At 49.1% G+C, this 27,843-nt stretch overlaps 1 protein-coding gene across 11 annotated transcripts in view; it reads right to left on the minus strand.

The window, feature by feature from the left end:
• LOC125704540 (nuclear factor 1 B-type) overlaps positions 1 to 27,843 on the minus strand; it is an 84,849-nt gene that overhangs the window by 11,764 nt on the left and 45,242 nt on the right. For 4 of the 11 annotated variants that reach the window (XM_048970213.1, XM_048970207.1, XM_048970205.1 and 1 more), the window contains exons 3-11: positions 24,981 to 25,034; positions 21,656 to 21,724; positions 18,953 to 19,073; positions 18,206 to 18,324; positions 13,959 to 14,090; positions 13,489 to 13,673; positions 9,971 to 10,109; positions 8,701 to 8,783; positions 1,117 to 1,205 (exon numbers count right to left, since the gene is read on the minus strand). In XM_048970213.1, the coding sequence (XP_048826170.1) occupies positions 1,117 to 1,205; positions 8,701 to 8,783; positions 9,971 to 10,109; positions 13,489 to 13,673; positions 13,959 to 14,090; positions 18,206 to 18,324; positions 18,953 to 19,073; positions 21,656 to 21,724; positions 24,981 to 25,034 (991 nt within the window). Of the gene's footprint in view, positions 1 to 900; positions 919 to 1,116; positions 1,206 to 8,700; positions 8,784 to 9,970; positions 10,110 to 13,488; positions 13,674 to 13,958; positions 14,094 to 18,205; positions 18,325 to 18,952; positions 19,074 to 21,655; positions 21,725 to 24,980; positions 25,035 to 27,843 lie in introns of all 11 variants that reach the window. The other 7 variants (XM_048970206.1, XM_048970204.1, XM_048970202.1 and 4 more) reach the window with 3 other exon arrangements.

The raw sequence follows: 27,843 nt of genomic DNA on the forward strand, positions 1-27,843 counted from the left end.
AGGGCTGTGGCGGGCGAGCCCCAGAGAGCCAACTGTGTGACAACAGAAGGGGGTGTCCGTCGATGCCTGGGGAGGGCAGCCTGGCCATGGAGGTGGGGGGGTGGGGGGGGTGGGCAGAACGTGCACAGCAATCAAGCTGCGAATGCTCAAGGCAGCGGAACCAGAGCAGGCATCGCAGTAGACACACTCTCAAATTTCACAGGACCCCTCTGCTTGTCAGATTTCTAAATAAGCCTTTGTTCATGTAAATCCACAAACACGCCATAAATTGAAATGCAACAGAAATAGCAAGTGACGTCAGTGTCGCTCCCCTTTAACAAACACCACTATGATTACTCGTATCATTAATGATTCTATAGCAAGCGCTCCTTGGCGTGAGCGGCAGTGACCTCACACAGCGAGTCTTGGAAGCTCCCGTTAAAAACACTGGCACGCAGGATTGATGTGCAGTTTACCCAATTTTCTCGTTTTAATTTATAGAACACAAAATCCTTCAATTTTGCCTGCCTACGATGATGAATTATACGCACAGAACAGCCCGGCAGACTTGTTTATATGTTACCATGTTTACATCAAAAGCCACTCTCCAGACTTCAATCGATGCATGTAGGTAACTAAAAGACAGCTGTGTCGAGTACGTTTCACGGCGTCAATGATTATTTTAAACAATAAAAACACCAGTTATGTATCTATGAATCTGAACGCACAGGTCTGTTCCCTGTAGAGGAATGTACAATTACTCACTTGTCATCAACATTTTCTCATAATGCGCTCACATGAACCAAAACATTTAAGGTGTGACATTCTTTGACAATCTGTAAGCAAAATAGTTTTTTTTTTCTCTTCAAAGCAGTGAAAAAAATATGTGTTCTGCTAAGCAAATAAATAGATAATACTTACATGGCTACTTACTGGCTACTGCGTAAAACAAACAAAAAAAATAAAAAAAAACATTAATACGTGGTTGAGACACATGGTGTGTACATTTCATATACATCTGATTTGAATAAGTCACGGTGTGTGTTTATTAAAGTGCTTACTGGGGCCAACCAAAGCAAACACAGAGTGATATGGAGAGACGGAGCAGTAGAGATTTTGAAATAATGAAAATATTACCTTTGCCAAGTAATCCCCAAAGTATCCTCACTGGCAGTTGGGTAACAATGCCTGCCGTTTTGATTCATGGTCCAGTCACAAATCCTCAGCTGTCAATTGAAACCTAGCAGTCAGATAAGGGGTCGGGCACAACTGCACTCTGATTGTTCTTCACAGAAGTAATGCATGCAAACCTACGCTCTTTCCTGCTTTTATCAAGGGCTCTACGCTTAGCTGCTATCTCTTCATGATCACATACATCACGAGCATTCAGTAACATTAAAATTCCACTGTTAAAAAACAAACAAACGAACGAAAAAGAAATGAAAAGAAGGATTATTATTCATAGCATGCAATCACATTAGTGCTGTAATCAGTAACGGACCTGGAAACAAAAAAGAGATGTTAGTATGCAGAGGAGTCATGCTTGGGGTGTATGGGGCGACCTCGCCGCTGTCTGCCTCTTACGCGTCATGCAGTCGCCTTACGCCTGGACATGCGGCATCATCGCGCTGCGGCCTGCAGCCTCTGAGCACACACACGCTCCCACATCAATCTCCATGACAGTGTCAGCTTACAGTCGCTCTTCCGCCGCTTTGCCGTCATTCTCTCTCTCTTTCTCTCTCTCTCTCCTGCCCTCGGTCTTTTTTAAAAAAAAATTTTTACCGGCAGGAATTTGCGAGGGACAGGAGCTTGCTGGGAAATCTCTCGCTGCTACGTCTGCACTCTGACAAGGGGACAGCATCCACGGCTCTCGGCCACCTGACTTGGGCACGGACCCGATGGTCTCCCGGTGCAGGGAGACGCGAAACCTGCCTCCCTTCCCTGCAAATGCTATTTCCCTTTTCTGGTTGCGATCCACAACAGACAGGCTTCGCATCCCTGTTCTGCCGAAAACATCCCCAGCAATGAAATCCAAACGTAGAGAGACCTACACCTGCTCGGCAAGGAGCAGGACCCATCCGATCCTGCACCACGTGCCTTGACAGACGACAGAACTCTCTACGGGAAGAGGGGGGATTCTTAGAACTGTAGGCAGCCCCACAGGTTTTGTGTCGAAACCGTGAAGTGAACAGCGGCCCATCAGAGATCCCGCCGCACCTTTTAATACGGAGTTATGGAGTGTAGGCAGGAGCCCAGGGAAGGGGCCCATCCCTGACTGCCTGCTAGCTGCGGCCGCCTTCCAGGAGCCAAGGTGCTGAATCTGACACTTAGGTAGCAAAAAACACACCGAATCAGACAAAAAAATTAGAAGGTAAAACAGAAAAACGAAAAACACTTTCCCCGGCTGGCTGTAAATTTCACTTGCCAAAAGGGTTAGCTGAGGTCGCCGACGTTAGTTTGCCGTTATAATAAAATGAAGCTTAAAAATTGCCCCCAGGACCCCAAAAGCCCAGCATCTTGCCTCTGTGTCCCCTAGCAGACCTCTGCACTCGGTAGGGGACTCTGACAGCACATATGTGAGGAATGGCTCCATGAACGCTACGCTTACTCTGGGACTATCAATAAACAGCAGCGCATGCTTCATCATCCTTAGCTACTCTGAAGCCCCCCCAACCCCTCTCCCGGGCCACTCCACAGACTGGAAAAATTCTGCTTGTTCTGGAACACGAATCTGGAATCGTGGTCGAGTCCCGTTTTTTCCCGCAACGGCTCACAGAAGGAACAAAACAAAATAAACCTCCTTTCACCAAGACAGATGCGTGTAAAGCGTAAGTACTTCATATCAGTCAACAATACCTGTAGTAAAGACTGAACCAAACTCCTCTAAACCGCAGAGGCTGACAGACTCATTTTGTATATTTAATTTTTATATTTGCTCTGACTGGAAGGAACTTATGATGTCATCGGAAGGAGCCAATGATGTCATCAGAAGACGCTTGTGACGTCATTGGTGCTGGACGCATGGAGAGGACCTCACGAACAGGAGCTGCAGTCTAGTATAGGACAGCAAACAGCCTGTCGGAGCCCCTCCTGACCTTCACGGCACCTTTACTCAAGTACATACACTTAGCATCTCCAAAACTAAACTCAGGGGTCCACTCAAAGGCAACAGATAGGCCCTATGTTTTAAAGGCTGCTCACAGTGTAGTATTCCGACTTAACTGTGGAAGAGCACGGAATCCTTAACTTGCACATGGTAACAATAAATAGAACCACAGTCAGACACCCAGACGTGCACACACACACACACACACACACACACACACACACACACACACACACACACACACACACACACAAGACTGAGCTCTGTAAGCAAATGATCTTATAAAATAAATAGTTTGTCCGGCAGAAAGGCTGATTTATTTTATTTGGACTGGCTGTGGGGTGGGAGGAGGCCCCGCTGGTAGCTGGGTGTGTGCAGTGAGTGGGGGGGGGGGGGGGGGGTGGCATGTGGACTCCAGTCTCCCTTGTTTTGACTGAAGCTTCCTCCAGTGGCACAGGGGCCACAGAGTGACCATGTGAGGGGTGACCCCTTGGCCCCTGGGGTCCCGCGAACACGTCAGCCGGGACGGAATGGGAGCGGCGCTGGAGCTCAGGGCCCCGGCTTCCTGCCCTGGGTCCTGGAAGTCTGCGCTCTCCCCCCCCCGTCCATTTGGAGGGAAAACAATAAGCGTTCAGAGACGGGAACGCAGCACGACGTCCTCTGGCTCTGCAGTGACTCAGTGGCAGGCAGTGGGGGCGAAGGGAAGGGGGGCACAGAAGAGGGACGGGACGCGGCGCTGTGACCCCGGATATCCGGCCACGCTGGGGCCGCCGCTCGCACACAATGGCCACTTCAGCTGTTGCTCGTTAGCTCCGCTTAGCGCCGGACGCACACGTCGTGTCCTCCGACCTCGGCGCTGGCCACTCCCTCAAACTCCCTTCCCCACTAGATCGCGGTGCGGGCTGAAAATGCGGCGGGCGAGCCGACACCAGCGCTGTGGCACCAGGAGGCTCTCGGTGCCACGGGATACTAAAGAAGCTGGGTTTCTCTATCTTCTGTGGCCAACCATCTATCCCAATCTAATCCGGCAAAGCAGAGGTCGACTCTGGGTTCCGCTGATGTTACCCAGCCCGGCCCGGTATCGCATGTCTGCATGTCATGCCTGCGGCTGCCAGCTCGGCCACCGCCTGGTCCGACTCGGTCTGCTGTCACCGCCCAGAGAGTGAAGTCCCATCCCTGGCTCGCACCTCGCCGCGTTTCCCCGAGATCCGGCCATCTGCGCCCCGTCGCCAGATCAAACCGGTGAAGCGGGGACACCGGCACGCCTTTTTCATGTGGCCAGGCATTTATGACGAACAGATGCAGGGAGAAGGTGGATTATCAGACGTATTTGCATAAAGCCGGGCGACATTTAATGAGTGCTCACACCGGCATGGCCGGGCCCAGCTCACCGGGGCTGAAGGCGGAGACCCGGCCAGGCGGCCTCTCGTTCTGGGGGGTTTCACGTCAGCTCTGAAGGCCCAGATGCGCCCAACTCGCACGTGCTGGGATGGGCTTTTATGCTGCTTACATTTCAGGGAGGCAGGGGGGGGAAATGGCTAAGGAGTGGGGCTTTTAAGTGGCTAAGTACCTAAAGGTCAGGGGGGCACTCTCCGAGCGGGGGTCCCCCGCCACTCACGCCCAGAGCAGGGACCTCGACCCAGAGTCCCAGGAGTGAGTGGCTGATGGCACAGAACTGGAAACTAAACGAAACAAACAAATACTACTATTGCTGCTACTATTATTCCCATCATTATTATTGTAATATTATTAATAGTAATGATACCTGCTTGGTACAGTATGTCACAGGCAAACGGCCGTCTGCACCTGTAGGCCAGAAATCTCAGCTTTACATAACAAGTTGCTGACAACGATGTTTGCCAATCCGGTTCTCTGGGACCCACAGTCGGTCCTTGATTTTGCTTTCTCTGAGCTCCCTGCCAGACAGTCAACAGCAAAAACGTGGACCGGCTGTAGGTCCCGAAGGACTGGCTTGGGAAACACTGGCCTACTATATCTTTTCACTTCTGCATGCAAATGATGTTTTCTCCCCCCCCCCCCCTGAATAACTAGAGCCCCCGAGCGAAAAGAGGGTCAATGAACTGGTTCTCAGCGGCCAGAAGCTGCCTGGGAGGATACAGCCTGACGGGCCGGGATGCGTCTTTTAGGCAGAGAGACGTCCGTCACGTCAGTGTTTGACCTTGTTCATCCTGAATGACATACGGTGCCTTTCTCAGAAACGAGGGATAAAAAAAAGTAAAGGGAAGGGCGTCCATTAGCATAATGCCTACATCCGGAGTGGGGGGGCGGGGGGGGGGCTAGGGGCCCAGTTTCATGTTCCCAAGTGTTGATACTATACATGAACTCTGGCTTTTCGTCTTTGTCTCCCTGCGTTCCTGGGGCGCGTCACGTCGTAAGCCCGGCCCCCCACCCCCCCCCGGCCCCCCACCCCCCCGGTCCACATTTCAAACGTCACACTTAACTAGAGGAGGTACAACAGAGCCACCCCTACCCACCCATTGGCTACATTGGTAAGGAATATAGTAAGAATGGGCAAAGATCAGACGATGTACTGGTGCTGACTGGTGACATCGCCCACAGTTACTGCAGGGGGGACAGCAAACCTGCATCACTGGGTAAGTCCTCACGGACAATGTGGCTTCTCAAGTCTAATTATGGCACCCATCCATCAGATGTCGGGGCGTGAGTCCTGGGCCTGAGATGTAACACTGCACCCCCCCCCCCCAAAAAAAAATAAAATTGTCTCCAAGTCTAGACGGCTTGGGTTTTCAGTTTTCCCAGCGGACGCTGAAGCCCCATGCTCCAGGTGATCACGGCCCCCTGCCCCCAGAGACCATGCACACACTGTGTGTTTGTCCAGCCTGCCCCCACCCCTGCGGAGCTGTAACAGAGGTGTCAATGCACCTCATATCCAGGGAAGACGAAGCTTGTGACAAAAAGCAGGAAGGAGCCTGTGAACTTGTGTTCCTCAATGGAGCGACGCAGGTAAGAGAGCCCCCCCACTGCACAAATCACACTTCATACTTCCAGGAAGCCCCCAGCCGATGTAAAAATGATGAATGGACCTTTATTTATTCCTGTCGATTTTATAGCCCTTTTCACTTAGGCAGCGTACAAAGTGCGCTGAATACCTCTCTCCCGGGGGGGGTTTTTCCACCTCCGATCCTGAAGTGTCACTGTAAATCAGTCAGGCTTGCCTTTTCTTACCACCCATAATGCACTGCCACAGTGCGGACGCCCTTTAACAACAGCGACGGGATTCATCATCAAATGGAATCCATGGGAAACTAGCTCCGTAACCGACAGGTTCGACAGCAGGAAGGAAGCGTCTCGCTACAAAGTGTGAAGCTACATTCGCAGGGCAGTCGAGGGTGTCCTGCTTACTGGAAGAGAGACCACGAGTGTGGGCATTGCTCATGTGCACGATTCCTCACTTTTTCATCTTCTGGGCTGTCCTCTAAAGTAGGAGTTCCCAACCTTCGGATAACCGTTTAACTTTACCTTGTGTGGGGACAGTTTAACCGTTTCCATTTTCCGTGGAACGTGACTCGGGAACATCGGAGGTCACCAAAAAGGTCCAGCGTGGAAATATATCATTTATCCGTTACCCCCCTTCAAAACTCACAGCATTCTGTGGTCCAGCAGAATACTTGGGGGGGGGGGGGGGTTGGAGGCTCCTACTCTAGGGTCATGGCGTATTATGGCTAAAACCAAGCCTGCGCAGTAGTCCAGTGGGCCTGGGGCAGCTAGTTGCGTAAGCAGGACGGTCTTCCATCTCACATGTGCTGAAACACTCAAAAATTCGGACCTAAGACGCCACTCCCAAGTTCTTCTGAAGCCTAAAAAAAAAAACCTATTCCGTCGCACCATCCAGCCGCAGATTTTCGTGACATTCCACCTCTGCCGAACTTCAGAGCAATAAAACGCAGACTTGTAATTACGTCGCGCAGGAATCGGGTATGCAAGACCGCTAATTATTATTTAGCCGTGTGCAGATGAATTCAATTAGCGCTCGGTGGAAAATGTTGGCCCCCAACCAGGTCTTTGTGTGGGGGAGCCAGCGTTTTCCCAGCCGTGCCGCTCCTGCCCGTATACTTCAGGAACCAAAACAAACACGTACCGCAAACACCCGGCCTGGAGAGGGACTCGCTGAGACTAGGCGCCCGCACTCCCAGCGGATACATTTACACACACACACACACACACACACACAGGTTTGTAATTATATCTTTGTGGGGACTCCCCATTCTTTTCTATGGGGAAAACTCTAATCCAAACATGGCAACCGTAACCCCTACCCAGACTTAACCTTAACCATAAGAAACCAAACTAAATACAAGACTTCTGGCATTTTTAGTTTTTTGATTGCATTCACAGACCTTTGTGGGGACCTGAAAAATGGTCCCCGCAATATCAAAATAACACTTGGTGCTCACAATATAATACAAGTCGAATCCAGACAAACGCACACCTTTTTTCTGGCACTATCTTCATCTGCCGGGAAAATGAGTTGCACTTTGCGGTGGAAAGTGACACGTGATTTAAAGGCATCTTAAGAGCGACCTGCATTTTGGCAGGAAGCGCAGAGTAAACAGTGAACTAGTGCAGCTTTCATATAAAAAAAAAAGGGAAAATGTGGATTAACTTAAATGCTGGTAACACTAATGAGTAGTGTAATAAAAATAACTTCATTAAAATAGATTATATATAGATGAAAAGGCGGAAAATCAGGGCTACCACAGGTTAACTGAGGAGACGAGTCAAATAAAAAAGATTACAATTATTTTTAGGAGATAACAATATGTGTATTGACGCTAGACATGCATTATAGATAGGAAAAGGACAAGGAAACGAATACCTGTCCATAAGTGTCTGGGGACACTGGAGGAGCTGATGAAGGGAATATTATAAGTTATAGAAATACACAACGCGCCACCACACCATCTCCTGCATCACAGGCGGGCTGTAATTCCACCAAGGGATCGTCTACAAAGGCGTATCTCGCTAAACTGTTCCGAACCCTAATTAACGTCATGTTGTCTTATTTCTGATACACTGGCCTTCCTGTCTGCATGTTACAGCGACACCAGCCTGTATAAACGCACACTCTGCTAACTCCAGAATAGACCGTTTGCCATCCATTGTTAACAAACACGAGGGGGGGGGTTCATGTGACCGCCGCCATAATGGCTTCTGGCTCAACACACACGTGTGGCGGGACGGACCCCGATCACGGGAACGGCGGCTCACACGGCACACAGGCCCACTCATCACCCCGTGAAAACTAAATCACAACAATTACAATGGAGGAAACAACCGAGCGGCGAAGTTTGTCTTTTAAAGAAACTAAAACACAACAGAGAGACGGGTCTGTAATGGGCTTCTGAGTGTCTGAGTGACGTCGCCCTGTCGGGGGGCATCTTTCGTACCCCTGTCGCACACAGTCACCCCCGAAAGCAACGCCTGGTTAGCATCTGCTATGCCACCCAGGGGCCAGGGCATGCCATACTCACACCACAGCCCTGTAAGGCGTGGGGGGGGGGGGGGGGGGGGCAGGGAGGGCTGGGTCAGGCGACAGTCCAGCCTGGAACTGAGGTTGTGGGGGGGGGGCTCACCTGCTGCTGGTGGAGGAAGGCCGGGTCTCTGGAGCTCAGGCCCACAAATCGGTTGGCGGTGGGGGTGCCCGGGGCGGAGTAGGCTGGATAAGTAAACAGAGAGACGGGGGCACAGTTTTTATGCGGTCTCTGAAAACCCCTCCCAACGCCTCAGACTCCGCCCACCTCAGCTTCCAGACAGGTTTGTGTTGGAGAGTCCCTAGGGGTGGGGGGGGGTTAGCGATTCATTAAGAACTGCAGCCCATGGGCTGAAGAGGCCCCCCAGCCCTCAAAATCTAAGGCAGGCGGGCTGGGCTGGGTTCACAGGCCAACAACCTTAAGGCGCCATAATAATGGCAGTTCCGCTGGTTAACTGGATTTAAAAGGAGTCAACACTAGTGACACGTAATGAACACTCATCCCGTTTCCTGTGAAAGCTGTGATGTCACCAGGCTGCTACCCTCAAGGAGCCTTTCAACAAAGCAGCAAAACATGACTTTCCAACACGCGGAGTGTTCTCTTCTGAATAAGTAAAGACTTAACTGTGCTATTTGAATATTTTTCTATATAAAGCCCGGAAATCCTTAATTATGTCTGAGGATCTGAGTCTGATTCCCTAATGGAAATTTGTTTGACAGTTTATAAACAGAGCACATATTTGAAGATCACGCTGCTCGTGTCCTGGGTCAATCTGCGCAGGAAAATGCTGTTTGAAGCTCTGCAGAACCAGCATTTAACGGCTCGTAATTATAGCAGAAAAAGGCTTCAGTTATTTCTTTACGTTGGATCATGCGGATGAAACCAGGGAAAGGGACCAAATTAATTCGGGTGCAATTAAGTGCATTTCCCCATGAACTCCGCTGCGCTTGCAACGTGGCAGCAGCCCCGCTCTCCCCACCACCAGTATAAAACAGGCCCCAACGGTTTCATATTTAGGGACTTTAAGGGCCGCCCTCTGCACACTAATTACGGTGCTGCAGAGGTACCGTTTAAAATGTGCGGAAGACTTCGGGAGACGGCTGGCCTTTGCCACCGTGCCAAGGCCTCGTAAAAGACACGGCAGCCGTACATCTGGGCCCTAAATGGCGAGCTAATTTCCAGGGAATTACAGCATTTCCTGCATAATCGAGTGACAAACCTAAGGCCTAAATTACCGTCCGGGAGGCGAATGGAGAGGAGGGGTGGAGCTGAGGAACAAAAGCAAAATGACACCATTGTGAGTGTGTGCGTGTGTGTGGACGTAGCACCCCCCCTCCCCAACCCCATGCCGTCCAGTGGAGGCGGCTCTCACCTTCCGTGGAGGTGGTAATGGGCTTGGTGTCAGGCATGGAGAGGGAGACGGGTCGCACTGCGCCATGGTGCGGGGAGGGTGCCAACACTGGGGTGAAATGGCCAGGGAGCTTCCCCACACCCTGCCCGCTGCTGTTGGGCTGCAGGACACAAGGAGACGGTGAGGGGCACGTTTGACACAAGTGGGATTCCCGGATGGTGAGGGACGCGTCTGGCCGGCACGAGCAGGATTCCCGGATGATGAGCGACACGTACGGCCGGCACAAGATTCCCGGATGGTGAGGGACGCGTCTGGCCGGCACGAGCAGGATTCCCGGATGATGAGCGACACGTACGGCCGGCACAAGATTACAGGATGGTGAGGGACACGTCCGGCTAGCATGTACAGGATTCTTGGATTCAAACTTGCTACTTAAGAATTCTCCCAGCTGTCATCAGCAAGGGCCGTTCGCTCTTTGCTCCCCAGAAGGTGCAGCTGTGGCATTAAATTAACAGCTCCTTCCATTCAGTGGTTTAGGTAAATAGTGGTGGGAGTGACTCCAGGGAGGAGTCGCAGAGAGCAACCAGGAGAATTGTCTTTACGGGGCCCGGGGCCTCAACCACAAATAGGACTTTATGAAAAAGAATGGTGTCCATGGGGTTCCTTAGTGAGGAGAGAATGCTTAATTAGACTGTAATGTGATCTGTGGCAAAGCAGGCAGAAAAATGCTCTGGCACCAGTCCACAAGATTATACCCAGAGTGCCACTGGCCAAACCTCTCCCAACCGCAGTCGGAAATCCCGCACGCAACTCCGTACGCTCCTCTGACCCGCATTCCCAGGCCGGATTTCTCCTCCGTCGTCCCCGTGTTTACAGAGCTAGCGATAAAACAAGAAATAAAATATGCATCTGCGTTTCTCCGCCCTCTATCAGAAACGGCAGTTCACCCTTAACGTCCGAGGATGTTATGGGCCCGGTCACGGCAGGATTTACGCACGCGGGAAACGTATGTAATCTTTTACGACGCAAAAGCACTGCTTCTTGCATTATCGGGAGAAGTACGTCTTATCTGGTGATAATTTTTTGAATGTCATGTTAAACATTCCCTTAATCCCACTAAAAAGAAAGAATCTTACAGGATTATACGTTTCAAAATGAACACATTACACGTTAAACGACTCTGATTTTTGGTGCGAGAAGGAAATGGCTTAAATCCACCCAAGTATTTCCTTTACAGCTTACCTTCATATCACATCTTAGATTTATATCTGCATGGCTGCTTGCCAAAACACTGGAAAGGTGGGTAAGCCATGAATGAAATCATATCTTCAACAATGTTTAACTAAATTAGACTTACACTTAATGCCTTTCCAGAATTATTAAAAACCGAGCGCTGCGTCACCGAAGTTGTTTTGATTTATCCTAGGGAAGCATTCTGTATTTTTTAACAACGCCTTAAAGTACTAACTGAGACGGGTCAGACACTAATTTACATCTCGCCTTAGGCAAGGGCCGATGAATCCAGATTAGCTAGACGAGACGCAGGACAGAGGAAGGAAAAAGGTGAATGTGAACAGAGTTTAAAAATGAACTTTTGTCAAGGCAGCAGAAACGCCGTTCTCCCAGGACAGGTAGGGCATGAATGCAAAATAATTGTGAAATGATGCACGATTTCCTGTGTACTTTAATTTTCAGTGAAAGCCTACTGACATGCTGGTTTATCATAATCGCTCTCATGCAGTTCAGATTGCTCACATATGGACATGCTAACGGCTTCTTTCTTAGTCGCTGTTTGTTGTGTCTTGGATATTGGTGATCACTACAGCCCGCGATTTACCCTGCCTGCATGGGCCGTCCTCCAGCGTAACAAACACGGTTAGACAGCAGCATATTCACATTACATATCACGTTTCAGTTAAGCCCAGACCTAAATGCAAATGAGTGCGGTGACGGAAGAAACCACTAACGACTTTGGTTTGCTAGTTTGCACGAGGTCAATTATGTACTCATGGGTATATCTAAACAACTGCAGCTTAACGGCAACCTGTTTCAAGGAAAGCTCCACAGGCTAACTATTTCATTACTGCCAGGACTTCAAAGCTTCCCGCCAAAATGCATCATTTCAATGCAGGCAGCAGAGATATTATACATTAGTATGGTCTGTCTCACGCGACCTGGCAAGTCAGTTACAACTGAAAGTTGACCCAGTGAATCCAAACATGTAACATTACCTAACTTTAAAGAGCAATATTTATACTTCGATTAAATTGATGCATTTATGATTATAATTAAACTGCATATTAAAAAGAAATGAACAAATGCTTCAAAAAAACTTAGGAATTCCGCAGATTTTTGTTCAATGTTTGATGACACACTGGACAAAAGCCAACATTGAAATCCCCACCTGCGATGCAGCTGGCTGAAGCAGTTCATTTATTTTGTATACAGAGGAAACTTAGGAACTGAAACACTTTTGCAAATGACAATGTCCAGCATGTCCTCTGGCGCTTAATGGCATTACGGTGAATCTCTTATTCTGAATTATCCCGCCGGCCTGGCACGGCAGCCGAGTCAGTAGTTTTTGTGACGGGAGCATGAGCACTGCGACACCAGCAGGCCTCTACGTCCCCTTCAACACTGCAGGCCAATCAGCCTGCTGGCTAGCAGATGAGCCACCGATCAACCAGCATTACCCAGCAGCCAATCAGACGGCACATTTACAGCCCAGTAGCCAATCGGACGGCACACAGAAAGCTGAGCGGCCTATCCACATGGCTCCCTTAGCTGCATCGTTCTGAATCTGCAGTAGACGCAGAGAATATTCAGGAACCCTGCACCTGGTACATGGTCTTGAGTTTGGTGACTAAAAAAGCCCTTTGCTCTACTCCTTCATTTAAATGTATCTTACAGCACCTCATGCACCTTGACTCCAGTTTCTACGCCAAGCCAACACCACTGCACTGTTCACTGCGACTAATGACGAAAGCCAGTCGCCTTAACCTTAGGCACGGTTTTGCTTCACACTGCAATGCCTTTCTCCCAATAAGAGCTTAGTCCTGGCGCTACGTTTCGTCATACTGTCAATAGATTCCTGTCGCTTTCAGCAAACATGATGACCGGCCCATAAACCCCTACAGATGACCTGATATGGGAATGTTTAATGCCATTTAGAGTTTGGCAGTCGGAGTGCAGGGCGCATATTAGCTTATTTTCTGAGAATGACCTTTATCACAATCATTCACTCTGTACTTCCTGCCTGCACCTTATATTCTGGACTATCTCAAGTATAAAGTTGCACGAGCATAACTTATATTTATAATTAATTGCATCTGTATATAACATATTCGCATCTGGTTAGGTGCTGGCTGAATTTCACTGGCTCTATACTTATACTTAGCACAATGACATTAAAGTTGAATATAAAGCAGTCTAACTGGGTGAAAATGCACCAAAACAGGAAACCAGCTACTTAAACTTAGCAGTAGGTGTCCAGTAGTAGCCTAGATGACAGGTTCGAATAGCTGCGGCCTGACACTCACCTGGCCGCTCTGGGGGCTGGATGAATCATACGGAGGAACGTAGGTCTTCAGAGCATCAGGGGGGTTGAGATGCGGTGGGTAGCGGATGGTGGGGTGGGAGAAGTATGTTGATGGGGCAGGGGGAAGGATTGCTGGAGCAGAGAATTGCAGTGGTGAATGCGGTGGGGGGCTCCTGGTTGAAATCACTGTACCAGAAAAAAATGGGGGGGGGGGATGTACAGTGTAAGAACAACAACGTCAACAGCAGAAGCAGGAATGACAGCCGCTGCTGTCACAGCACACACCTGACATCACTTCTGGCATCAGTATTTGTGAGGACGCCAGCTGGGAGGACCAGACAACACTGATCCCTGATTGGGTGGAAACAAACTGAAACTGCGGGGGGGGGGCGGGGCGGGGCATAATCATGCATTTCACACATGCGCTAATCCTCACACCCATGAATGTCTCCCATAAGCGAAGTCTCTTACCACTGTGTCCCACCCCCGTTAGCCCTGGGTGGTGATGCGGTGGAAAAGTGCTCAGTCTTGGGGAGGAATCCTGCGGGGAGGTGGGGCTAAACAATGGCTTTTCTGGCTTTTTCATGGTGGGGGAGGCCATGTCTGCTGGGGAAGACAAGCACAGGGCGTCTGCCATGAGTCTCGGTCGGGGAACTGCCAAGGTCCACCATGTCTTATGGAGGCTGCAGAAACATTCCAGGTAATCGGGGGAAAATGGCAATTTTATTAAACCCTGATATAAAAGGATGAGTGAGTGAATGTGCTTCTTTGTAGGTCTGTGAATTCACCATTCAGCCAGGCTGAACACCTGGTTTACAGTGAGGTGCCCTGAATCTTCAACAGGCTGTACCTGAGCTGCAGTTGTAGCTCTTATTGAACGCAATATAGTCAAATCCCAGCAGCCCAAACTGCCTGAACACTCCAAGAGAACCCATTCTCTTTGTCTTCCGTCCTTTGAAGAAGACACAGTTAGGATACTTCTCTCTGCCATGGATAGTTAAGCTAAAGACATATGTACCATGTATAGCTAAACTAATGGCATATGTACCATGTATAGCTAAGCTAATGGCATATGTACCACGTATAGCTAAAGTAATGGCATATGTACCATGTATAGCTAAAGTAATGGCATATGTACCATGTATAGCTAAGCTAATGGCATATGTACCACATATAGCTAAAGTAATGGCATATGTACCACGTATAGCTAAGCTAATGGCATATGTACCACGTATAGCTAAGCTAATGGCATATGTACCATGTATAGCTAAGCTAATGGCATTATACTGTGGGACTGGTCCTACAGGAAGTCATGTGACCCGTGCCTGTAACGGACTGCAGGATAACCGTACTGCAGTAAGCACCACACCGGCCTAAGACCGAAAATGGGTGCCAATGCAGAAGCCACACCAAAGTCATGGAAAAGAGGCCGGGGAGCCGCACGATGCCTCCTGGGGAAGCCGAAGACTGGCAGAACTTTCTCAAAAAGGTCATGGAGCCTGTAGAGAGGCACTGGCACAATGCAGGCTGCTAAGGGCTGCTAAGAGGATCCAAATGGAACCACAAGCAGAAGCACGATGGAGTGGCCCGAAGCAAGAGATCTGTCCTGGTCAGCGTCTCATCCAACCCAAACCCAGAACATGCAAAGGCAAAAAACAGCACAAAATAAATACATACTGACAAGGTAGCTAATGGCCTAAGTGGGGTAGTACTCCACCAGGAGACAGCAGCCATCTTCCGCTGGCTTTGTGTGAGTAAATGCTCTCAGATGTCGAGTCTCCTATCCCATAATTACAGCCATCATACAGAAAGCCTCTTCAAAACCATCTTACTGAAGCATCTCGTGATGATCATAGATCTTCCTGCGCTAAATGAGCAGAGGCTCACCCTGACGGAGGAAATGTAAATAGTTTCCACCCATGAGAAAAGCACAAAGGGGATAGAAAGCCTGGAGATGTTTTGTACATTTTGTTTGGGTGGAAGCGGCGCAGGACCACATGGATACAAAGCTGGAGAAACAGGGACGACCCGAATCCATTCATGAATGCTGCACATATACAGAACATCACTCACATAATGACTTTAAATCTTCATTTCTTGCATTAAGTATTGGATTACTAAGGGCCCAACAAAATGAACTTTCTTATGAAGCTGAGCGTACTCGCTATTTCGGAAAAACATCAGTCTGCATGCTTCAATGCAGGGAAGGATATTTAAAAACTTCTTAGGAAACAATTTGGGATTTTATTTGAGTCTTCCCAGTTTAAAATAATCAGAATCTATATATATATACAATATAGCCAACAACTCTTGCTTATTCAGAATGTGCCTGGAAAAGCATTTTTCAAGGTGCGCTTTTACACCGTCGAACCTCCTGACTTTCCGGCTTCACAATGGGCTCAGCTCGAGAAAGGCTGCAGATTTCTGCAAATCGGTGAGCTGGAAAAGCGATATCCCCCTCATTGCAAACAGCTGTTTGTTATCACACCATTTCCCGAGTGAAACCTCCACGGCCGTGCCAAAAGGGGAGGGCCGGAGGGGGGGGGGGGGGGGGGGGGGGGACAGCAGCTCCTCTTAGCAGAGGGAGAGGTACGCAAGGCTGCAGAAAAATGACAAGTAATTTAAGCTAATTTTATTTTGTCATTCCCGGTTCGGGATAACTGGTAAGCCACTCCCCCTGCGTGTAAGGGTGGTACGATCCCTTGCTGCGCCCCCAGGATAAAAACGAGCTTTGGGGCCAGCAGACAGCTTCCTGCCTTTGCCTCATATGGCTTTAATATCTTCCCCATTTTCTCACTAATACTTTCTCTCGGAGCACAACGACTTTCTCATGGCCACAACCCCTCCCTCTCCTCTCTGCACCCAGTCCTGCATTACTTCATCGGTTTCATCAGCATGTCAAGCCCACAAAGCAGAGAGTAAAAAAAAAAAAATGTAAAAACCGTGAGCGCTCATTAAATAAAGGAGGGATTGAGGGGGGAGCTGGTGAGGTAGAGCGCCTCTAGAACGTTCTATGCCGTTGTTAGGCTTGGGCTACGGTTCATCCCAACGACAAGGACTGACCCGGAAATGTCCCGGCGGCCATTCGATTACAAAGCACAACAGCATATGATAATGAGCCGTGCCTTACACTGGCTTCCGCATCAGAGTGGCCCCCGGTACCCCTCCCCCCACCGCCGCCCTCATTCCCAGCAGCCGGCTGTCACTGCTGACACTCCTGGGATCCGCATCACATGACCTACCAACTGGCTGGCCACCTGTTCATCAGACGACTTCGGCACAGCCTGCTCATCCAGGACAAGTTCAAACAGCCACCGCCGCACCTGCCCGTCTCGCACACCTGTTCCCCCTTCCTCCGGGGGCCCCCGAGGGCCCGGGGCCGTCTGTGATCCTCATCCGGCTGCCATAATCGCAGGAAACGCCCAGAATGCAAGACTGCGGCCTGTGCCGCGCCATTTGCAGGACGCCGGCGCAAACGGCATGCGGCGGCTCGCCACGGATCACCGGGACGAACCCAAATGAGCAGGGTCCCATTCTGCAGTTGCTGATTGGTGACTTGTGGTTCTGGAGAGGCGGGACTTGCGACCGCGGCAGCGAAGGCTCACTCGAACCGGGTGTCCGAGGTTGGGCCGGCGCTCATGGGTGTTGCTGAGAAGCACGCAGCCACACAGCAAGAAACGAGGCAGAAGGTGACACTAAAACGCCAAAGGGCCCAAGAGAAGCCCCGACATGAAAATGCAGGACTTCCTCATTCATAAGGCGCTCTCACAAGTGCAGGCTTGATTTACATGTCCCACGGTTACAGGCTTACAGACAATAGCTTGCTTGAAACTGTTTGCACTGTACTCTGGTTCTGCAGAATTTAAAAAAAAAAAAAAAAAAAACTAACTCACTGACACCCAAAAAACTTGAAATGAAGTTGCTAAACGGGACCAAGAAACAGATACATTTAACTTCAGGCTCGTGAGAACATGTCAGGCAATTATCACACTTACAATCTTATTTATGAGAGTAAAAATAAATGTGATCAATCCAGAAACACCAACTGCCATGTAGATTTTCTGGCCCGAAGAACCGCAGGGGCGAAAGGTCTGAGTGACAGGGGCAGTGATGTGCTGTGACACCCGACGTGTCACAAACTTGAAAGAATTCACGTCATTTCTGCTCAGAACTGTTTGGGACAAAGGGCACGATACAGGTTTGTCAGCATTGTTGAACACGGTGTCTAAGCGTGGAAAACTGGGAGTATCTTCACAGCTAAACGGAGACACTGCGCACAGCTTGGACACCGGGTTTACAAAAACAGGTCACGCTGCCTTCATAGAAGCTTCTTTTCTCATATGTGCTTGGGCATGTCTTTCATAAGAATTGGAGGTAAAAAAAAATACAATAGACAACTGGTGACACTTATTTAATGAATTACGATAAGGGATCTGTGTGTGGGTGTACAACAGCCGGCAGTCCCACACACACACACACACACACTGTTCCCGTCATGTTCCTCCTGCAGATGTCTACAAATCACGAAGCAGGCTGTTCCAGTCGCTCCTTAGACACTGCCATTCACAAACACAATCGCTGCACCGTGGACCATGCCTAATGCCCCATTCTTGTGCACTGGGTTGGGGGCTGCAGACTGACTTCAGATTGCGTTTGTCCTCCAAAGGCTGGATACTGACTGGACTCGATGGGGTCGCCCCCTTGACGCCTGGCCTTACCTTGCTCCCTCTCGTGCCAGGGCCGGCTGACGCTGGCCGGGGAGTTGGGGGACGAGTAGAAGTCTCCGGATGGGCTTGTCTCCATGCTGTCCTCAATGGCGATGGTCTTGGGACGTTTGCTATGGAAAGAAGACACTCAGAGTGAAAAAAAAGCTTGATACTGCCCTTTGTCACAGTAGCTATAATGTAAGAGAGTTCCTAACGGCAAAGCTGCGGCCAGCTCAGAAACACTCAGCATGCCTGACGAACTAGTATATAAACACACATGACTTTAATCAAAAAAACTTTCCATTATATATCAGCAGTGCTGGGGAAGTTACGCACAAAAGTACAGACGCTCTTCTACTTACGAACTTTCAACTTACGAACTTTCGGACATACGAACGAAGAGGACCGTAAGTCCCAAATTGTGTTCATTTGGGCTCCCGTTTCCTGTCCGCAACATTGTTTTTTTTTCTGCGCACCATTTCCGCCTCGTACGACGTATAGCCGCTACTCCCGCCGCACCAGTAGGTAGCGTGCGTACTCCCAGCATCCTAGTTCTTTGTACTTGCGTATACCCTTAAAAATGATGTTCAAAAACGACTTACGAACATTTCAAGTTACCAACGGCCGTTCAGAACGTGTCTCATTCGTAAGTAGAGGAGCGTATGCATTACAGCAGAGGTGGAAAGTTCAGTTCATGTCCTGTTACAGAAAAGAATGATGAGAGAGTATCGGATATGTAGAGCTGGGTTGAAGACTGACCTGCCAGGAGGGGAAGACAACGACCTGTGGAGCCCCACACTGGAATTCAAGTCATGGTAATATGGCTGACTCGGCATATCTGTGATGGAGAAGTTCACAGCAGCTCCCTGGGTAATGGGTGCTGTCGAGAGATGGGGAAAAGAAAGGCTCTTATTGGGTATGGCGTTAACACATGGTGCTGGTGGGCAAATGTGGTTTAGCAAAAAGGAACTGATTTACCAAAACATGCCTCGCCACTACAAGCCTGATTTACAAAAAAACTAGGTACTTGTTTAGCAAATGCTTGCTAAAAGCTAAATTCCTGACTTTAGCCAATACTTTCTATAAGTTAAATCCGACCAAATGGTAACCAACCAAAAATCTAAATAGATGGTTTAGACAACGCTCACTAAGCACCAGTTATACGATATAACCAACAATCTCTAAGCAGCTGGTTTAACGAATACTTGTTAAATGCTTAATGTCTGGTTTAGCCAACAATCGCTAACCACTAAATACTTTGCTTTAGCCAACAGTCACTAAAAGCTAAGCAGATGGTTTAGCCAACACTCACTAACCACTAAGTACCTGGGTTTAGCAACACTTACTAAACATAAGTAGCTGATTCACTTTTTCACTATTAAGTACAGTCAGATGATCCAACCTAGAGAGCAAACTAAAGATTTAACCAGTACTTTTGTGTAAATTGGCACCGGTGCCAAAAAACCAACACAAAAAGATTTAATGAGAATCAGTCACTCTGAACATAATTTGCTTGGAGGCAAACCTTCCTCTAAATAAAGACAGCTTTTATGAGGGATCGCTGGAACCCAAAACCACAGGCCACAGTGTACGCAAGCATACAGCCTGTGTGTGGGAGCAAGCCAAGCTCCTCTTGCCGAATATGCCAAAGAGGGACGCTGCCAGCCTGACACCACACGCGCGGTCACTTCCTGATGGCACGCACAGCGACTTTGGATAATCCGCATGATAATGAGCAGTAGTTCCTTTTTTGGGTTCCAGTATCGCCGTGCTAATCAGACTACATTTCGTGAAAAGAACTTACGGTGAATGAAGTTACGCAACAAGGGACAAAGCTAGTCGTAGCTTTTGGTTCATTCCTTTAATACTTAATAATGTGCAAGTATGCACTGAGTAATTCTCCATTATGGCGATAAAAATAGCTCAACTAGAGTCACAGAAGTAGTTATGTAATTTCCTGTGGACTAGTTTGTGTTGTTATGGTTAGCTAGTTTTAGCGTTAACTTTAAATCAATGCTCTTTTAATTATTTATTTTTGTCTGACAGAAAAATCCACACGACTCATAATATACCTCAAACAGGCAAAGTGAGATTCGGTAACACGATAACGTAAACCAAAGCCATTTCTGATAAAGCCTTGATTTTGTTTTGTCAAAGCGGCATCAATCTCAACTGTCACTGCCAAGAAAAGTATAGCCCTTTGCTGGTAAGGAGATGGAGCGATATGCACGTTTTCATAATGATCTCAGCCTTTATTGCGTATCATATTACGCATTATACAAATGCGGAGGCCAGCCGAGGCGTCGTTAGTGCCCGTTTCCCTCCAACAATAATAAAGAAAAGCTCTAGGCATTCGGTGAAGCTGAGAAAAAAAAAAGTCAAGCAGAATACAGGTATAAGCGAGCGAAGGGGGTAAACACCGTGTTCAGGAAGTGCTTAGTTGCCTTGACTTGTTTGAGAGAAACAGCTAGGAACATCTCTCCATGAGTGCCTAACAGCTGCTGAAACGCTCTCGTTTCTGCTTAATAATGTAGCGCCAGTCCCTTGGACCCCCCGCTCCTGGTCTCTAGGGCGTTTCTTTCCCTGGCTTCTCGGCACAGGATACTGTTTCAGGAGGGGATGGCAGTCAGGAGGCCCTGCTATACAGGCAACTATTCTAAAGCACTTGTTTGGCTCCCAGAGCTCTTGAAGTCATTAGGACCCGTGAGAGGCAGCGGTTTGGACCCGATGAGTGAGCCGTCTGAGGTTCTCCAGCTGCCTGGCACTACCCACAATTGGAGCACATTCCTCTGCCATTACTGGCCCCCAGGGGCATTTATAAGAGCTGGGGAGAGCGGGGGGGGGTGGGGGGAGGGTTGAGGGAGGACATATAAACAAACAGTGGTTCAAAACCGTTGTATTTACATCCTGAAGATGACACCTTGCTCATCAAGTTTGAAAGGCCCAGCACAGTGCCTGGGCTATAGGGGAAAGGGGCCTGCAAGACGTTGTTTTTTCTTCTTTGAGGCTTGGTGGACAGAACTAATGTGAGAAAAAACGAGGTGAAGCGGAGCAGCTGGCTGTGCTGATACTCACGGGAAGCACCAAAAGTGCAGTCTGCAAACAAGAGTTCTCAAAAAACTATCAGAAGGCTCCGAATTCTGACCACATGATGGAGAGTACTCCTCCATTGGCTGATGGATGCCTCCACTGAAGACATCAAGGCCAGTTGCAGGACTTTTCCTCTGTCTTTGAGAAATGGTGCTTGAAGGTGACTGGCCCCCGGCATGTAGAGCATTACAGTCTCGAGGCGTTACAGCCAAACTCTCGTTGACAGAGGCTATGCTGCCAAGCCAACCTTGATCTCCCCCAGAATGAGGAGTTGGCCGGTCAAGCCAAGCTAACAGGGGTGACTGAGCCAAGGCGCCCACTGCCCTCAGCCTCCCCCCATCAAGGTCTCAAACGTGACGGTGACACACTTACTTCTGGAAACTCGCACCAGCTCCGAAACGCTGAAGACGCCCGACTTAATGAAACTGTCCTCCAGGTACCCTGCAGGAGATGAACAAAGAGGAAATGGCATGAAGAACATAGCAACCAAAAGCTGCGTTGAGTTTAGCGCTTCATTCGGGAGGCACAGACTGCGATGACTAAGGGTGATGATTGCACGGTTTCCCAAGGAGAGATGGAATTTCAGCACATGCATCACCAGCTGCCAAGAGGACAAACCATAAAGCCAAGACACAATGAAATACCACTCTCACTGCTCACTTACATGCTGGGAATGCCTGCTGCAAACACAGGTGCATGTTCTTTGTTTTACTCTTTGCTAGAGGGATCTTACCATACCAGGGTGAGGTAAACCCCTAAACCGCTATTAGCATATAATACACTGAGAATAAAGGTAGAGATGGGGTATAGATGGGACACTGCATGTAGCATAAGGATTGAATAAAAAATTCCTACTCAAACTCTAAAGATTTGATGAAGTGATGATACATCAGTCCCTCCAGGCTCAGAGTTCAAATCCTAAGCGTGACAGAACAGAGCAGTATGCTCGGTATAAATGCCGTTCCTCAAAAGGACGGTCACCCACTCAGCAGAGATCTCCTTGGGTTGTAATGCTGGCCCGTCCCACCGCGGGATGCCTGTGGGCAACTTAGCTGTAGAAAGCTCCCTCGGACTGCTCGCTGCTGCGGGTGGTCTCTCCCTCAGCAAAGACCAGAGGACCACGAGGTGGGCCGCCACGGCAAGCTGGGAGGCTAGCACATACCCACAATGCCCTTTGGCGCGCCAAAGAGCCCGGGATCCTCTCCAAGCCTCTGAATCACACCGGCCTGCTGTCATATTTCACTTGGCAGGGGCGTTCCCTGGCTTAATTACTCTCCCACTATTTTCATTCTTAATGCATAACACACCAGCACTGGCACTAAGGAGAAAATACTATTCAGTGGAGGAGCGCAATGAGGCGTCGAATCATTTGTAGCAATGACAGGGCTGCATGACCGACAGGGAAGTTAATAGTAGCCCTTGTGCGACAGAGTCCTTGTCTGATCTGCAGGGATAAAGGTTCAAAAACTCGTGTGCGTCTGGCTGAGCACCACTTGGGACCCAGTTTTATGTTCTCCCTCCCTTAAGAATGAATTGAAGTTCTTCACAGTCCTCATACAGTGTCCTGTCCAATGCCTCCCTGATACTGCAGAGTGAGACCGAAAAACTACAGGCAGTCTGGAATACAGACCTGCGTCTGTTTCAGGAGAAACACAAAAGTATTTCTGTATATTTCACTACCATGGAAATTTGACCCAATGAAACTCTCGGAGCATCTATTTTCAAACAGGCTGCAATAAGATTTCTGGCAATTAATTTCGCTCATTGCTATGTTAACAGTTACATTGTTGCCGTTGCATTTGAACGACTCACAACATGTCACCATTTCAACCAAGGGGCAACAAGACCAGGGAATCATTGTCTCGCTTGTTTTAGGTGAGCACAAGTAATCTAGAGGTTACATGTTCCTTATTCCTAAAAGTCTCCAGATGTCCTCTACTTTAGGTATCGCTCATCTATAACCAGAACTGCAGCACTAAACTAGCTGTATTTTGACCCTTCTGGATAAATCTGCAATTCAGCAGGCTGAAGACTAATCCCATCAAGGTCTAACTCCCCAGTCCCTCAAGCCTGGTCCACTTCCAGCACCACTGAAGGTCACCTTCTAGCTCCGAGTACCATGCCTACTTTTACTAACACACAATATGTCCACTCGGCTACCACAGAGGGGACGGCTTACCCTACCTACAATCCATATCCTACCAACAATTCCTGGCCTGCCCACAAGTCCACCATCTATGCCACGACTAGATGATGCAAGCCTGCATTAAGGTTTGGGGGATGCCCTCACCTCACATGACCGCGCCTTCCCATCTACTGTTCACCCGGTTTTACAGTCCACCACATCCCTGATCTGCTTGTGACATTTCACACTGGGTGGTTTTGCACTGACTTGGCCCCCACTTTGAGCGGAAAGGAGTATCCCGCCTTGCTCCGTGGGGGCTAGTGGTTCCGTAGAAATCAGACCCGACAAGGCAGGAGCAACTTGATTCCCTACGATTCGCATATCTGGCCCATCATCCACAGTGCCACACAGGGCCAGGGATGGGGAAACAGAGTGGGGCAAAGCAGCAAATGTCGGACGTGAGAGAGCACGTCTGGATTTTGGCCAAATCACTTGGGGGGGGGGGGGGTGCTTTATTTTAACAAAAACAAAAGCAGTCCATCATGAGATATTATCTATGCACCATCTCCAAATGGCCTGAGGAAAGAGGTGGGCTGCATATTCAATGTGGTCAGCCCACCCCCGACAGCCTGCCCAGCAGAACACAACGCATCCTTGACAAACAGCCAGTGGAGCCGCGAGCTCACGGTTAGCTAAGAAAGACATGCGCCCATTACCAAAGTAATACATTTGGGTCTCTGTTGTGTATCGCACACTCAACAACACAATCAAGAATGAGCACCATCTGCCAAGTCTATCTGATGACAACTGAGACACAAAAGAGGGCTCGGCTCTGCAGGACGAGCGGCCTTTCCGGCCGTCTGCATGACGCACAAACACTCCCGCTCCTCAGATTTCTCAGGGTGTGTGTGTGTGTGTGTGTGCGTGTGCGAGTGAGCATGTAGCACGAGTGCATAGTTATGTGCTATCTGTCACAGGAAAAAATCTGAAATGAAGATACCACTCCTTAAATAAACGTTGTTGCGATGTTCCGCAAGAAGCTTTTAGACAATTTGATCTGTTTGAAAACCTTCAGCACCAGCATGTTTTGTCATCAATTTTCAGCTCTCGTCTATTTTTGAGATTTGTCGGTTCGAGGGTCGATGAGAGGTCCCAAAAAAGACGGGAACGCAAACATGTGTGAGTGCTCTCCTCTGGCTGCATGTGTGTATGTGCGCCTGGGTGTGTTTGTGTACGCTTCTACATGTTTTCTTAACTCTGCAAACCCTGGAGGGGCCCACATTTTTTCCCACAAGCTAAAATACCACGATTTTAAAATTAGTCTTAACTTATTTAAAACAAATATCTTACTTTCATATCATAAAAGTTTTGGCGGAGATGGAGAAAGGGACTAACTAAAATCTTACCAAGACGATTTAATGTGTATGTGGAAAAAACATTTGTTTGGTGATGGAGTCTTTGGAATAGTTAAAGTAAAACGAGTCAATGAGGAAACCATGCTAATAAAGCTAACCAAGTAGGGTATACCCTGTGTGTGTGTGTGTGTGTGTGTGTGTGTGAATGGGGGCTCACCTGGAGGGTTCTTTCCTGGCTCATTGTTACTGGGACTTCCTGACTGCTGTGAGTCTGCAGAGAACACAAGGAGAAAAAAGAGGCATGTTAGAGGAAAGCACACAGTTTTCCTGAATTCCAGTATTTGTTGAACTGGCGTGTAGAACATCACAGGTACAGTTAGATCACCATCAGGAAAAGGGTCTTACTCTGTTCTATCTCAAAAATGTGTCAAAGTGACACAAAGAGAAGTGATTTTCAGCACTGCCCTGCAAAGTCTGCAGGGCTAATTTACAGCTCTGGGTTTTTCAATTCAAGGTGCTCCCAGTGTGACTGAATCACGCACCAGCGGCGCAGTAACGGCTGGCTTTCCTGCTGCCGTTTTGCTCGCTGCATGGAACGGCTGCGGCTTGATCCAAACACGGCCCAGATGTGCATAAAAACACCATTTCAGAGGGGCGGAGTGAAGTACTCTTTCCACAGCTGGCCGGTTTTGGGGTAGGGTGGGGTAGGGGGGGGGGGGGAGGTCACTGACCAAGGATGCTTGCTGACCCCAGGGGCTTCAGCGGCCATGATTTCCCTGCACGTTCCTAGCTGCACACGGCACTGCTACAGATGCCCCAAAAACAAAAGAAATCGGGCTTGGTTCTGGGTGACGTGGCCTTACGACACCTTCGGAAGGCTAATCCTGCTAAGTGTGTGCCCAGTCCTCCCGCCTGCCCCAGGGGAACATCCTGCTCTGCTGGGCTGCTCTACTCAGTACTTAAGGTGAAAGCGCTCGGCGAGCACCGGAGGGACACAAGCATAAAGCGTCTGGGGCATAAACGGCACAGACAGCGGTGTGATTTACCGCTCCGTGCACGGTGACTCGCTCACATACGTGTGTCAGCTGGACGCAGCTTTTCAAATGAGAAGCGCCCAGCACGATGCGACTGCGTCTTTAACACGAGAACCTAAGGAAAACAGCTGGGAGGTGAACTCACATACCCTGGTGCTTTTTTTTGTTCCCTCTTCCCCCTTACAAAGCTCTTACGAGTGTTTGGAGGTACAAGGCGGGGAGGGGGGTGAAACATAGTGGGGCTTATTTTTTTTCCCTAAAACTCGACCATTAAAGAGCGATGCAAAAACGGAATGTTCTTCGCTCAGTGTCAGCTGTAAAGGAGGGGCGGTTGAGGGGGGTACACCATACGTTAAGCGAGTGGAAAAATCCCCCCCCCCCGAGTTAACCCTTGCAAGGCTCCTCAAAGCAGATCAGCCTCAAGGAGCTTCAGCAGGGATTCGGAGCTGCCTAGAACTACAGCCCGACTTCCAGACCTGCCCTAAACGCCACCTCACCCTACCACTTATCCATCACTATCTCACACATCCTACGATTCCCACATTTACTGCAAGTCAAGACTAGGTTCTTCCCTACTTTGCTCAGGGGTACAACGGCACGACTACCCAGTGCTCTGCCTGCTCCTTTCTTCCTTTCCACAATCGGACCGGTCCTTCACCCACGACATAAACACCCGAAAGGGTTTCCAGCAATTGGGCGTCTCTCTGGCCCAAGTCAAAGCCAACGAGATAAACAGAAGCGGGAACAGCCGCTGACATCGCGATGACACAGACCTACCACTGCAGCCACGGGGAGGTTTTAGTAGACGTCAGGCAGTGAAATTTGCTTTTGCAAACACCGCGAGCAAATTCCAAAGAACAAGGAGTCATTGGGAAAATAACAATGAAGCTGATAATAATGATTTGAGAGAGACAACAACATAGAACAGTGTTTCCCAATCCGGTCTTCGGGGACCCACAGTCGGGCCATATTTTTGCTCCCTCCCAGCTCCCAGTAAACTGTCTGTGGGTCCTCGAGGACCGGATTGGGAAATACTGAGATATAGAGAACCAAGGTGTCTATTAGAAGCAGCTATTCACCAGAGGACGATTACCAAGAGAGAGTGAGTGCCCCCAAAGGTATGCTGAGAGGCCAGGAACCCACCAGGAACTTCCTTTTCTTAGAAGGGGACAAACAGACCAAACCAAAGTAAAAAAAATAAATACACCAGAAGGGCTCCGGACCATGTGGTTTCGAGGAGAAGCCTCCGGAAAATGGGAATATCACCACCCCCATTTGATCATCATGCCATCGTCTGCAATATATTTTTGCTTGCTCGATGTGTATCTTTTAGGGTCGAAGTGCACAACACGCCTCAAAAAATAACCGTCTTATTTTTACCAAATGAGGGCATGTGGTTTTCACCCCGTCGAGAGCAGAAGGGACAACAAACACTGCTTCCCATTTCTGGATAATTCTGATTCATTTTCCGAGTAACAGCCTTGGAGCATTAGCACCTTGGTTTCCTGGAAACCACAGTTTGCCTGTCAGGAGTGGGGCGGCGAGCGGGAGCATGGTTATCTACCCAGATGGCAGTTGGTGTGGGGGCACATAGTGACACAGTCCAGCCCCCCATTTACACATTAGCAGCGCAGATAGAAACAGACGCAGCTCACATGTCAGTCTTCCCCCTGAACACCAGAGAGCCGGAACAATTCTCGCAGGGCCGAGTGCATTGTGAGATATGTCCAACCTCACGTGCACATAGAGCTGCAGCGGACTGGCTCCTGGTACTGTGAGCCTTGAGCTCACAGCTAGGTAACGTAGGAAGGATGTGGGATCTATACACACAGGGGCAGCCGCTCGTCTTTCTGAGGCGATTTAATGCAAACCATGATGGCTACGGAGGGCCCACTTTTCTAAAAGCCTTGTTTACAGCCATGTTCCTGCTATAGGGGGAAAAGGGGCTTCTGGGAGGTTGGAATGGTGAGGGCAGGGTTCAGAGCCGCACTGTGCAGGTGCGCCTTGCAGGCTCGCTAAGCAGCCGGTGCCCTTACCCACTGCTTC

Source organism: Brienomyrus brachyistius, chromosome 12, assembly GCF_023856365.1.
Source record: "Brienomyrus brachyistius isolate T26 chromosome 12, BBRACH_0.4, whole genome shotgun sequence".
In the NCBI taxonomy this organism is placed as follows: Eukaryota; Metazoa; Chordata; class Actinopteri; order Osteoglossiformes; family Mormyridae; genus Brienomyrus; species Brienomyrus brachyistius.